Genomic DNA, 14457 nt, shown 5'->3' on the forward strand with positions numbered 1-14457 from the left:
GGTCACAAAATCAGTCTTAAGTAGCACAGGAACATTTTTAGTAAAAGAAAAAATACATTGATAGATTTTTTTTATGCCATAAATCATAAGGTAAAGATCATGTTCCATGAAGATATTTTGTAAATTTCCTACCCTAAATATATAAACTTTATTTTTGTGAGTTGATGGTCCGCCACAGTGCCCCTGATTAACTCTAAAGGCAATTTTCTCATTTCTTTTTTTGAACTCTCAGACAAGTTTTAAACTGTTGTATATCAGCCAGATGCTGTCCTATTCTAACAACTCAACTCATCATTAGAAAGCCAAATTATAATTGGAGTTAGTTTTTAGTTGCAAAACACATTAGGGGTAAAGGTCAAATGCTATCTCAAAATTAACCATCCTATTTTTCCTAATTTCATGACCATGGTTTATATAAATGTAGTACAAATACCATTATTTAACCAAACTGGTATTGTGGTGGGACCATGTATTTGTGCTTAATCTGGTTTTTACAGCAAATTAAATTGAAGCACTTTACTGTAGTTACACATACTTCAAATTCGAGTATAGGATACTTTACAAAAGATGAAATTTTGAAGAATGTAGAAAAAGTTTTAGGGCACTTTTGACTACCATTGTAGTCATTTGGGGTCAAAATCTGTATGGTAATAAACCAGAAATTTTTCATCAGAATAAAGAAATAAACAGATTTGGAACAACTCGAAGGTGAGATGACAGAATTTTCATTTTTGGGGGAAGTATCCCTTTAAACCAACAATCTTTGTAAGCTTTTCCCAAAGACAGGTGACAATTATTTTCCTATCTAATAGGTCTAAAATGTTTTTTTTATAATTAAACTAAACTGCACAGGTAGACATAAAAAAATCAATTTATTTTCTCAGAAAAACATCCAATATAAGTTAGATATTTACACCTTCATTGGAAAGCCCACCGTATCTCAAAATGTTAATTTAGAAATGACCCTATTTACATTATTCAAAAACAAAAATGTACACTTTGCAATCATTGTTTCCCTTAAAACAACTTGAATTCACTCAAGATCGCTGATTTTTGGCCATGGACGGCCAATGATTATAATCAATAACTAATTTCCATAACATGTAAACATGTATTCCCTCAACCAAGCAAACATTTATGCAGTAGACAAAATAAACATTTATCACTTTCTCAATCACTGACCCTATTTCCCTTTTCTTTCCACATCCAAGCCATATCCATAGAAGATGGCAAAAATGTGCCGCTGTGCCAAAGACTAAAATTGTTCAAGTGGAAGGTTGTCCTCACAAACATAATCATCCAGTGTTTTAAAAACGATGCATTCCAGTACGAAAGTTGACAAACAACTTGTACTTCATAATGGAGCAGCAACAAAAGACTAAGTGGTAGATCATGTATCTTTGCACATGTTGTGCATAGTCTGTAAAATGGGAACGCTAACACTGTTAGTTAGACACCTTCAATCCACAGATTCCAAAAAAACATGCAGTGGACACTGGGGACAAACCAATGTAAACACTGTCTTCAATGGAAAAGAAGTTCATGACAAGAGTTCCGAGTTATTTTGGTGAGGCCTACAACGGCATGTCTCCATTAGTCATGTGTATACTGGTAAAACCTGTTACTGTAGACAAGTCGGTGTTCATCCTTGAAGCAAATTTGAAACAGTACAGCCTGGCTCTCAAACAGCCACAATATTGTTCATCTCCCACTTCTGAGAGCTCTTGCTGTTGTCACAGTCAGCTAGATAAACTTTGTGCAGGACATCAGAGCGATCCAAGCATTTTCCTGTAGGTATGTGCGTGAACCGGTGTAGATCCTGGGGAAATGAGGAAGAAAACGTTTGAAATGTTAAGAAAAGTACAGAATAAAGATAAACTTGAGAACAACAATTATTACAACATGATCAAATGATTCATCTGTGATAAAACAGGTGGTTGCATTTCTAAAAAGGCTTGGTGCATGCTCTCACATACTTTAAAATATTTCCACTCTGTATGCTCGTTCAAGTTGCAGTGTGTTATGATGACAGCAGATCCATCTCCACCCTTTGTCAGGCACTGGTCATACTGCATGAGCTGGTTAGCCTCATTGATTCTAAAGAGCTGAAGCAACCACACAAACAAGCAAGTGAAATAAGATCAAGAAAAACTACTGCTATAAAAACTGCATATTTTCCCCATACCTGGTTGCCACCCATCCTATGACAAGGGCCGATCTCAACATTGCCACCATTGGTATGGCCCATGCTGTCTATGCAATAGCTGGTCTCAAACCCACGGATCTATTGAAAGATAATGCACATGAAAGATGATAAACGGCACAACGTCATTTGCGCTGCATTTTAAAAGACGACAAAAACATGTACCTCTCCCCATTCTATATTCTTTGGAGGTAGTGGGTAATGCATGGGGATGTCATAAGCGATCTCCTCCATAAACCACTTGAAGCTCTTGCATCGATGTTCCTCTCTGAACTTTTTTAAGCTGCTGATGTCTCCGTAAGCCAGCGTGAGAGTCTCCGGCCGGCTGGCATAAAAATAGTCCTTGTACTCATCCCACCACACCTCCACCACTCTTACATAGTTCTAAACACGAGCCGATAAAGAGAGTCAAGTTAGTGACTCGATTTTAAGTACATTACTTAAAAGGCGAAGAGTATTGAGTGTGATGGTGGAATAAAAGGCGTTCGAGCTGACCTTGAGTGTGGGGGAAGAGCCTACATGAGCAGGAGGTGGGTTTCCCTGCCAGCCATGCAGACGGTAGATGTGCCCCACCCTTGAACATGGCACAAACAGAAGCTGCCCACCGCACTGCCATATCTGCCGAGGACAGAAGGTGCGCACACACAAATAAACTGCTCATGTCTTCTAAATATGTTGCTCTGTTTTATCAATATAGAAAGCATCTCAACCACTCTCTCATTCATTCAACTTGTCACAAGTGTAGTTTCACACAAAAATAAAATTCTGTCATTATTTACTCACCGTGATGTCATTTCAAACCCGTATGACTTACTTTCTACAGCAGAACACAAAATATAATTTGGAGAAGTTGGTAACTGAACAACGGCGGTATCTATTCACTTCTATTGTATTGACACAAAACCAATGCAAGTCAATGGGTACCGTCGTTGTTTGGTTACCAACATTTTTCAAAATATCTTCTTTTGTGTTCTGCAGAAGGAAAAAACATACAGGTTTGAAATGACACGAGGGTGAGTAAATGATGACAGAATTTTCATTTTTGGGTGAACTATCACTTTAAATGACAAAAAGGGCATAAAGTTTAACCTTGTATGAGATCTCAAAGTTTTCTCCTCCCCAGATCTGAAGACCTGGATCATAGAGGCCCAGCTCGAAGAAGAAATCTCTCTCTATTGCAAAGAGCCCACCAGCCATGGCTGGAGACCTAAAAGACATATTTACCTGTCAGGGACATTACGCCTTCCACATCACACACACATTGGATTAAAATGTAATTTCAACAAATCCACATAAATATGGTGTTTCTTTATGTTATATTGCTTGTAGCAAAAACAACAGCTTGTGACAGAAGGATGCACTGAAAGAAAAATACTTCACCTAAAGTGATAGTTCACCCAAAAATGACAATTCTGTCATCATTTACACACCCTCTTGTCATTTCAAACCTGTATGACTTTTTTTCTTCCACAGAACACAAAAGAAGATATTTCGAAGAATGTTGTTTACTGGCCCCCATTCACTTGTATTCGTTTTGTGTCCATACAACAGAAGTGAATGTGGGTCAGTGCTGTTCGGTTACCAACTTTCTTCAAAATATCTTCTTTTGTGTTCTGCAGAAGGAAGAAAGTCATACAGGTTTGAAATGACAAGAGGGTGAGTAAATGAAGAAAGAATTGTCATTTTTGGGTGAACTATCACTTTAATGCATGTAAATAGTAGTATACAAATGACAAGACAGATATTAGGTTGTTAGTGCACAGAGAATGGACTTGATTGCAAGCGAAGAGAGGCAGGAACAAGGATTGTGAGTAATTATTTGTTGAGCAACTCAGCCAGAAGAGCCATAGTCAAGCCACGAAAAATGTTTTCCGATAGACTTCATTATTTTAAGACCCCCTTATAGCGGTTAGTATACAGTTTTACATAGCATTCTGCATTTAGTACATATTGGACTCTTAAAAGAGCTGATGTAGCAGGGACCAAGACAAGCAGACCACCACCAATTTAAACAACACAGTCTGCAGGTTGTGGTCATATCTAATCAGCTCAGAATTCCGACTTTAAATTACCGATATGGCTCAGTTTTAGTAAGTCTCATCTGCTTCTCCTTGCTACCCAGAGGCACGCGTTTCCAAAGCATGCTCCAGTCCCATGCTCCTCTGGCAAATCCATCCTCGTCCCCGCCCCCCTGGGCATCGATGTTGAAAGTCTGGCCGTTAATCGAGTCTATGAGGGGTACTGTGCACACGGTTCTGATCACAGACACAGAGGATGGAAGAGGGGCAAGGGGAAGGTCCATGCAAGCGAACACAGGCACGCACAAACAGACGTTCACGCACACAGGGAAGGAGGGGTGGGGGGAACAGGAGAGAGACAGAATGGGTTTAATGATCATGCTTCAGGAAGGGTGGAGGCCGAGTTTACCGATAAGGCTCGGTTTTATGCTTTCTCTTAGTCTTCTCTCTGCTACTGAGTGGGACCCGTTTCCACAGGAGGCTCCAGTCCCAGGCGCCTCGCGCCAGGCCGTCCTCGTCCCCACCCTGCTGGGGCTCTATGGTATAATGATTGCCGTCTATGTAATCTATCAACGGTACTGTGCAGACCGTTCTGCAACATTAACACAACATGATATTAACAATACATTTTACATACAAATTTAATCATCCTTACCTTGGGGCATATGACAAAAATAAATTTCAACTATGAATTATATTTCTGTATATATCATACTATTTCAGCACTTAACATAGTACAGCAATATAATCCGACATATAGAATGATATAACAATATGGCCGTAATTACCTGATATTCTGCATTTTGGGGCATAAGTATGTGTAATAAATCTTGTAAGGGTCTATTTTTTTTTAAATACATTGTGTTATATCGGCCGCACTGCTGTCTAAATATTGCAATTACCAAACATATTGGTTTCATATCAAAGTTTCTATGGCTATAAAGTCAGTCAAGAGCTCAAAGCATACCTGTCTTTTGAAATAGGGGCCACCAGTGGGGAGTACCAATTTGGTGCAACTTCACAGTGAGCATCCAGGTAGATCAGCACCTGAGGACGAAGCCACAGTTTGAGACAATCACATTCAGTTATTTGGAACCATAACACAGTGAAATATAGGGCCCAAACCTGTCCCAGAGTGGCTTTGTGAGCTCCTATGCTCCTGGCCTGGATCAGGCCCTCTCTCTTATCATTGCGGAACAGTTTGACAAGTCCATTCCATTGTTTTAAGTACTCCTCCAGCCTCTCTTTGAGATGCACTTTAACAGAAAACAAACACAAATTCTTAGTACACACATTGAGACAAAGATATTTTTCAAATACTGTCCAATCTGAAGAAGTTTATTTATATTCATTATTTGAAAAAACATATATAGTTAAATAGTTAAAACTATACACAATGCACAGTGACAGACTGTTATTGTTTTATTTCTTCTTTGATTGCAAGAGTGAACTAGAAGATTACACTGAGAATATAGTTTTTTCAGATATAGTTTATAAAAAATACGCCAGCAATGTCACTTGCGACTCTAGATTTAAAAAAAGTTTTAATCCCAGATTTTAAATATTTTAACAACACTGAAGTCTGAAATGCCATTAATTTTAATATGAACTGAATTCATCCAATTCTTCCAAGAACAAATTATCCGAGTTATGTTTTATCCTGCATTAAATGGATGGGTTAGCCTTCTAGCTAACAAAATTGGGTGTTTCTCCCGAAACGCTGCAACACGCTAGAAGCTATACTGCCATCTAAGCTGAATGAAGTGTAATGCAGGAAAGAGACAGTAAGCACCATGATCTTAAATCTTTATTCATGTTGTGATAAGATGTGATAATGGCAGTAAATGGGGGATGAGATCTGTTTGGTGGTTACAGACATTCTTCCAAATATATTCCTTTGTGTTCAGCAGACTAACAAAGGTTTGAAGCAACCTGACAGGAAATGAAAGGATGGAAGAATTTTTTTTGGGTATTCCATTCCATTCCATTTTCTACCGCTTATCCGAACTACCTCCGGTCACGGGGAGCCTGTGCCTATCTCAGGAGTCATCGGGCATCAAGGCAGGATACACCCTGGATGGAGTGCCAACCCATCGCATGGCACACACACTCACTCACTCATTCACTCACGCACTCACACCCTACGGACAATTTTTCCAGAGATGCCAATCAACCTACCATGCATGTCTTTGGACCAGGGGAGGAAACCGGAGTACCCGGAGGAAACCCCCGAGGCACGGGGAGAACATGCAAACTCCACACACACAAGTCGGAAGCGGGAATCGAACCCCCAACCCTGGAGGTGTGAGGCGAACGTGCTAACCACTAAGCCACCGTGCCCCCCTTCCCTTTAATATATAATATTGCATTTTTTATTATAATTGTGTCAATGTGCGGCTCACTATATTTTTACAAATTCATGTGCCCTCAAAAGCTTTAATAAAAATCAGAAACCTCCCCTCCCTCGTTTAAACGACATCTCTAGTCTGCATAACATGTCTCGGCCTGAGGGGCGGTCAACAATCTAATGAAATCGCTCAAATAAAATCAAGCTCAGGCCTAGATTTTCTCATTCCAAAGGCGGTCACACTGAGATATTCATCACCATTCAGAAGAAAACACCATTGACACTTCCATTTTATGCCGACTTTAGATGTTGTTCTAGTCGAACAGGACAAATGTTCTAAAGTGTCTCAAATGTAAAGCCTTGAGCTCATTGAGCATAAATGCACACATTTGATGCAGTGATAAAAACAACGCTCATACTACCTTTGTTGCTAAAGTCATCGATCATGACAATCTCAGCCAGGTATTTCCTAGGGGTTCTTTTGATGACACTGTGCACCGTCCTCATCAGAGTGGACCAACCCTCATTATGGAAGACGATGATCACGCTGGATGTGAGGAGGTTCTCATCATAGTGCCAGTATTTGCACCTGAGGAAAATACACTCTGTTATAAAGAACACACTCTACTGGAAGTAAACCTTGACAATGAACAGCATGATAGTCTATGACAGGACAATGGTTTATACACTCAATTGATTAGCAGAGTCTTAGATGCTCACATCAACCTTCATCCTGTGGAGGCCATTTCTGACACAGGAAACAGCAACTCTGCATAGTGCTTCCTGTGCAGCGGGGAAACGACTTCCCCATTCTCATTTTCAAAGGTCTAAGCAAAATCATAGCTTTGTGCAGTAGGTAAAACAGGCAGAAAGATTGTATAAACCTGCACAAGATTGATAAAGTTTGCATAAGGCTAATTCACACTGATCCAACAAACAGCAACAAATCTGTTTGCTGAATCAGTGTGAAACCCATTTCAGGCACTTGTTGCACGAGTGTGAATCTGCCTTTAGAATGTTGGCATTTGTTGGATCAGTGTGAATTAGCTTAACTGTGTTGCATGGCACAATAAAGCCATTCAACAGGAAAAGCTACTCACACCCACGCAATTGAATCTAGATGAAGATCGGGGTGTGTTGCATTTTACATCAACATGTTGTGGAGCACCTCACCAATCTAACCTTAGCTACACACACTGTGTCATAAATGTTTTCTTGTGAGCAACATAATGCCATATTTTAATAAATATAAACATTGCTATATGAGCTTCATTAGTGTACGGAAGAACACTTTAATAATTAGTGTGTATAAATGACAAAATGTACAATATTTAGAGAAATCAACACAAGTAACAGTATAGAGATAAACACAAAACACAACTAATTTAAATAAAATTATAGCTTTAGTAGGCTATTTCCGGAGTTGTGCTGTGCACCACATGGGGGCGCTCTGCACCAAATGGTTTTGCAATGGCATAAAGTCACCATGAAATCAGGAATCAGGAATTTTTTTGCAGTGATTATTAAAATTATGTACCATTGCACACATTTTTTTAAATACAATTGCACTTGCAATCTTTAGTCAAAAACATTAAGCTCCTCTCCCCCTCTCAACAACAACTCTTCTTTTTGTAAGCAACAAAAAATAGGTAGACCTATACCCACTGTCCAATGGCCAGGCGGTTTTAGCCACTTCCCTCCAGGCCCCACTTACAACAAACCAATCAAAATGGGAAGGGCATTTTTTCTTATTTTAGTAGCCGTTTAACTCGGATATAAGTCACAATACTGAAAAGAAGTCAATCTCCACTTCCATTTAATGATGTCTTTAATGTTTTGTGACTTTGTCAGTCAATGTATTAATATTAAGAAATTAGGCACAAGGTCTTTAAGCCTTGTTTCATGATTTTAGATTGAATCAAAGCAATAGCCTACTATAGGATGAAAGTAAGCTTTTTTATTTAATGAAAATATACAGAAATACTGCTTCTTCTCAGGTCAAGCTTGCACGTCATGTCAGTGGTCTAGAAAGTGGTTAAATACCTTAATGAATATTAATAATTAATTAAAACTGGTCATCAATGTGTTCATACATAAGCAATCCTAATAATATATTGCTTGTAAAATTCACGCTCATGCCATGCTCTTCCTTGAACTCAACCAAGGGCCACAGGTAAATTCTCAACTGATTTTTCATTTATTCAAAACATAGTGTAAATGACTGTGTCTTGTGAATGAGTCTGGATTGGCCTAGAATATTTCAAGATTTTAGGAAACACCACTGATGTGTGCTGTGAACAGTGACATCTTTTGGGCAAGGTGGGTATTGCTATGTACTTGACAACAAATCAGCAAGAGTCTGTCTGCCCATTAAGATAATACCAAAAATACCCCCAATGTAAAAAATATTGTTTATATTATTCTTACGCAGTCTTGAAAAGGTTAACTATCCCATGACCATGTTTAGGTAACTTAATACCCAGTTAATATGATCAGGCTTAGAAAAATGATCTCTGTTGCAGAGGGGCATAACAAATAGTTAATGCCACCAAAGATCAGTATATGGTGTTCTTTTTCCTTCAACATTTAGTGTGAATACTTATTATGTCAAAGTTTACAAAATGATGCACATACCCCACCTTTACCAAAGATTTTCATTCGTTCATTCAACAGTTGTCCATTGTTTCTTCTAGGCCTTGATCTCAACAATATGAAGACATTCTCGTTAGAAAAAAAAGTTTTTTTTCCCCTGGATCAGGTGAGTTTTAGTTGCTATGGGTAGGTTTCCATCACCCTGGCACCATGCACTTACAAAGCATTTACAAACTAAATTTTCAGGTACACTATATGGACAAAAGTATTGGGACTCAATTTAACTGAACAGGTTTGACTACCCATGCAAAGATCCTAATGCTACAGCAAATCATATTTTAGTCAGTTTGGGCAGGGCCAACTTCTTTACGACATGACAATGACCATGTGCAGAAAGCAAAGTTCAAAAGAAATGACTAATGCAGTCTAGTGTGGAAGAATCTGACTGATCTATTTAAAGCCCATATACCTGAACAAAGCTGAACGCCTGTGAGCCGAACACTCCTCACCCAAATCAATCAATGACAGGGGTAGATTTTTTTTAATCAGAAAACGGCCCTTTCAAAACTGTTGCAACAAAGAAGGAAACAAATTGTCTTTAACATGAAACTGTATGGTATAGCATTCATTTTTGTTTTGATTTAAATTACTGGAATAGATATTAGAATGGGACGCCCCATTACTTTTGTCCACATAGTGTATGCATGTCAAATGTCATGACATGCCACTAACACCACCGATTTCATATGTTTGGTAATTTCCAAAACACATACCCTGATACATTTCATACAAAATGAAAAACGCTATTCAACATATTAATTTGAGAGAAAACATATGAATCTTACATGTCATTTCTCTACTGTATATGAGAAATACATCTATTCTTTTTCAAATCAATCCTTCCCCTCTTATTCAGAAAGTGCTCTGATGTAAGACCTGAAAGGCCACCTCACAACAACAGGATGAAATGGCTTGTGTGGAGCCATGCCCCTCAAGCCATTGTGATTTTCGTCCAAACTGAATGACCTAGTCAAAGATGAGGTTGAAGCTGTTAGTAATGCCTGAAGTATAGTCACTCCTTTAACTATAGGAATCTATAAAGCAGTCTCAGTCAGATAATTCAAACAGGGGCGGAGAGACTGCAGCTTATCATTTTGCTGCGACATGGCCAAACAGTATTTGTGTGGCTGAGTTATGGGCATAAAGACGATCCTGTTAAATATCTGGAACATTAATAACAGAGTGCAGAACATTTACTCCTTAACAGTAACGACTAACAGTCACTAACTTAGTGAAATTGACAGCCCTTAAAAAGTACTACCACCATACAGTGGTCTGAAGAGTCACGAAAAAGTACTCTAATATGCAATTTATGGTACTGTATGATCAAAATAATCATAAACCATGGTGTTTAAATGGTATACTGATGTACTATGAAGTGTTCCAGTACACTTGTGCTATATTCCAACAATAGTAATAGTAATACCACTTGAATGAAAATAGTTGTAATTCTTCCCTCATTTCAAATTGCCTGTTTGAAGAGGTGTGTTTTATCTCTAGGTGTGATCACAAAAGATGTCACAACATGACAAACCTGACCGTGCAGCTTAAAAAAAAACATTCGCAAACATTCAAACTGATACGTCACTCCAACCAAGATTCTTTTAGAACAACGTCAAACCATACCTTAGTTACCCAACAGCCTCATTACCACCACACCCATAAAACAGTGTAACATGCATGTTCACTTACTCTTCATGCCTTAAATCGCCGATGGTTCTATCCAGAGAGATCATGTCGCTGGCTACCATATTAAAGCCGAATTCCTTGATGCTGGCCTGGACGGCATCTTTGTACTCGGCACCCAGCACGAACGGTTTGCTGCCCTCCCCGGGTCCACCCTGAACTCCCTCAGGCTCGGGTTCTTTTGCCTCAAAGTTGCCAAGAGTGCCCATCCTCAGCACAGGTGCACTAAACGCATGGGTGTGGGGCTTGAAAGTGACGTATTGCTTCTGGATCACATTCTGTTGGTTCTGAGCTTTGAATCTGGGGTTTGGGGCTTCAACGTTTTTCTGGCGAATGGACTCCAGGTCAACCTCGACTCCTTCTACGTGGGGCCAAGGAACAACCGGCTTGAACTGGTCAGCCATGCCGTTATTTGGAGGGTTGGGCTGAATGAGTTTACCTGCATCTCTTCCTGCCTATAACGAAAAGAAATATGTCAAGTATATTAGGTGATATTTACAAACATTTAAAACACAGGAAAGTTTCAAGAAAACTTTGACATAAGCACTACATTGGCATTTGAAAGGAATGCCTGCCAGCAATGCGATTCTTTATAAAAATATTTTGTCCATAATATCGGTGCAAATAGAGATGAGGTGAAGCTATAGTTCTTGAATACAGCTGGAAAATATGAATTACATGTCAAGACATAAACAACACATGCTTGCCTATCTGTTACAGGCGATGACAGTTAACGTTAGCTGTCAAACGTGCCACGTGTCATGTATTGAGTACATACACAATCTGTCCTGACAGCATTAAAGTGTGTGTTGTGTATAATAACTTTTGGAAGGCTAATATTCGACCCTTTATTCAAACTGCTAACTGTAAGCTAGAAAATCGACCCACTTATTCCGGAAGACCCCTTTAAATCAACAAACAATACAGTTTAAGATAATAATCCATATTGATGAATGAAAACGGACAGATCGCATGAAAATAGTTCAATGTTATTGTCATGTAACCGATTTTAGATAAGCATTGCAAGACACAGATATTCAAATAGTAACTGCATTAACGACCTTCCGGGTTTGTGCTGAATTTGCTAAACGTGAGAATGCCACCGACATTTAGCTCTCAGTGCTAGCAGTTTAAGATCTGCCTTTTCAACACGATATCATATGTTCGATCTTTATGTGCAACTATGACCGTATGTTAGTTACATATCTCGTGCAGCTGTAATTCTGCGTTCAATGTATCTCGCTGCTCATCTCCATGACAACCGCAGCAGTTAGCATGCTAATCGCTGTGCTAGCCGACAATGCTGAATACTTACACAGGACTTACACATTAACAAACGCGGGAAAGCAGTAAAAACATGTAATATCACGAGAACGGTTCAAATTAAAGCGATACTTTACCAGACCAGCGGCAAACGGATTATCGTCGCCAGGTTTCGGTGTCATGGAAGACCAAAGCAAAACCAGCCCCAAAAATGTGCCGATGACCAGCAAACTTCGAAGCATAAATCCAACTTTTAACCTCATTTTGTAAAAATGGTTGAAAAATAAAAAAGGGGGAAAGAAAACGGGGGGCTAGCTACCCCGAGCTAGCGCGAATAAATAAACACTCCGCAGCCTCGGCGACCACGTCCAGTTACCAGCTCTCTCTCTCTCTCTCTCTCTCTCTCTCTCTCTCTCTGCCTCCTCTGTATCATTTGATTCAATTCAATTAAACTCACACAGTCATGTGTATGATCAGTCAGGATAAAGGGTGTTACAAAGACAGTCCTACACTGTACACGTCGGGCGAATCAGATGTGTGAGCGCCACGCAGCAGTAAGGTCAGAACACACACGGATGTGAAAGAACACACACGGATTTGCGGAACGATTAAGTCGAGATAAAGTCGAGCATGTTAAACGACTCGAGATTGTGTGTGCCAGCAGTGCTGTTTAAACAACGATTGTAAAAGAGATGACTGTTGCTCAGTGTTGTATTCGAAGCCAGGATTGAAGACTTCAGAAGAACTTCTAGGTGTTCTTGAAGATACGAGATGAACGAGGGGTGTTGTGGTTTGACAGTAAACTGTTATTAAAATAATAACAAATGTTGACATACAGGGAGGGGGCTTTTATCCTTTTTATAATTTTCATCAACCAGAAATTAAAATGTGCTCATTAATATTTAACCTCATTGTTGTATAACCCGCATGATTGCACACTGAGTCAGAAATTTGCGTCCGAAATATCCTCATGTTAAAAAGTATACGACCTCACATTGTGTCAATCACATTAACACACTGCCTCCGATATATTCGTACGTCATAAAAAGTTAGATTTTCTGAGTTTTTCGCTTCCGTCAAGCATTTTGAGTGGCTTTTTAACAATGCAGATTCAAACGAGAGTCAAATACGAAAAAAAAACGCATACCAAAATTTCGGACTGTATGTGCAAAGACCTTAAGGCCTACTTTTGCGGATCGCAAGTTAGTGTCATAGGACTTGAAAATTTCAGTCAGTCAAAAAGACTGAGTCTGTCATTACAACCTGCCACTTGTTTTTAATGGAATACAAACTGAAACAGGTTGGAGCAACATCACATCAGGTGAGAAAGTGCTCAGAGAATTTTCATTTTTGCTTTCATTTATGCTTTATTTATTTCTTTAGTCGTGTAACTGTCCAGATATAATTTTTTTCTCATGTCTTCATATCTCAACTGGTGTTAGAAAACAATTTGTATATTTTGTAAATAACATCTGAGTAGGTTAGGGGATTGTTTATAGCATAAACAGTAGTAATGCTATCCAACAGCCACTCATAAGCTTACAGTATCATTTAAATAATGCTAATATGTTTATCTTTACAGAAGTTAATAATAAAAGAAATGGTCTATTGGTAATTTACAGTAGATCTACAAAGTCCCATATACCTAAAAGGAGAATTTAATGTGACCTCTTACTAACTTTTTCTTTACGTTACCTGTACAGATGCTTGTTACCACATCTTCTCCAGATTTTCTCTAATTTGAGGACCTGATAGCATTGTGTCAGTGAACATAACAGCTGAAACCATGGAGATATTTGCATTCTTTCTCAATTTACACTAGCACCCATTTAAAAGACACTGTCCATAAGGTAAAATGGACATACATATGTAGATTTTATGCTAATCTATTTTATGTAATCTAATGTCTCTAGAAAATTGTTATTTATTTATTATTTTTAATGTGTTTGTGTGTGTAAGATAGAGAGAGATCCTAAATTGGGTTATGTGCAATGTCCTCTTAGGTTTATGACTATAGTAAAACATAATACTATTATTCTACACGTGGAAACAGTTAATAATTGATAACTTTTTATTTTAGTACATGTGCTAGACCCATTGTTTACACTGAATTATACTCAACAGTGAAAACTGAAAATGTTAAATCTGATGAAGGAATGTCTGTTTGCTTTGCCTAAATCACAAGGTCATATCATAGATAATATCCAAATTTTATAAAGTCCAAGTGCAGAGTACAGAGCTCAAATCCCTACCTGTGAAATGAACACATTCAGACTGCCAACAAACAC

General features: G+C 38.6%; 1 protein-coding gene across 4 annotated transcripts; it reads right to left on the reverse strand.

Moving 5' to 3' along the window:
- Positions 1 to 853: 853 nt before the first annotated feature.
- Positions 854 to 12921, reverse strand: galnt7 (UDP-N-acetyl-alpha-D-galactosamine: polypeptide N-acetylgalactosaminyltransferase 7). 4 transcript variants are annotated; one of them, XM_056736900.1, is made up of 12 exons: positions 12627 to 12921; positions 10913 to 11361; positions 6991 to 7157; positions 5347 to 5477; positions 5189 to 5268; positions 4276 to 4458; positions 3293 to 3410; positions 2699 to 2821; positions 2369 to 2587; positions 2186 to 2284; positions 1977 to 2105; positions 854 to 1819 (listed from the first exon to the last, which is right to left on the reverse strand). In XM_056736900.1, the coding sequence occupies exons 2-12, from the start codon at positions 11308 to 11310 to the stop codon at positions 1682 to 1684; spliced, it is 1785 nt and encodes a 594-aa protein (XP_056592878.1). In that variant the 5' UTR covers positions 11311 to 11361; positions 12627 to 12921; the 3' UTR covers positions 854 to 1681. The 4 variants fall into 4 exon arrangements, with proteins under 4 accessions (XP_056592878.1, XP_056592862.1, XP_056592854.1 ...); XM_056736884.1 differs by lacking the exons at positions 4276 to 4458; positions 12627 to 12921 and adding exons at positions 4631 to 4813; positions 12307 to 12596; XM_056736876.1 differs by lacking the exon at positions 12627 to 12921 and adding an exon at positions 12307 to 12595.
- Between the last annotated feature and the right edge of the window lie 1536 nt (positions 12922 to 14457).

This window comes from Triplophysa dalaica, chromosome 2 (genome assembly GCF_015846415.1).
Source record: "Triplophysa dalaica isolate WHDGS20190420 chromosome 2, ASM1584641v1, whole genome shotgun sequence".
In the NCBI taxonomy this organism is placed as follows: Eukaryota; Metazoa; Chordata; class Actinopteri; order Cypriniformes; family Nemacheilidae; genus Triplophysa; species Triplophysa dalaica.

Excerpts from the sequence above, each read along its gene's own strand:
- galnt7 (XM_056736884.1), bottom strand. The coding sequence starts at position 12,432 with ATGAGGTTAAAAGTTGGATTTATGCTTCGAAGTTTGCTGGTCATCGGC. Across the intron at positions 4,814-5,188 it reads GCCCCTATTTCAAAAGACAG|AACGGTCTGCACAGTACCGT; the intron begins GTATGCTTTGAG and ends TTAATGTTGCAG. Across the intron at positions 3,411-4,630 it reads CATAAAACCGAGCCTTATCG|GTCTCCAGCCATGGCTGGTG; the intron begins GTAAACTCGGCC and ends TATGTCTTTTAG.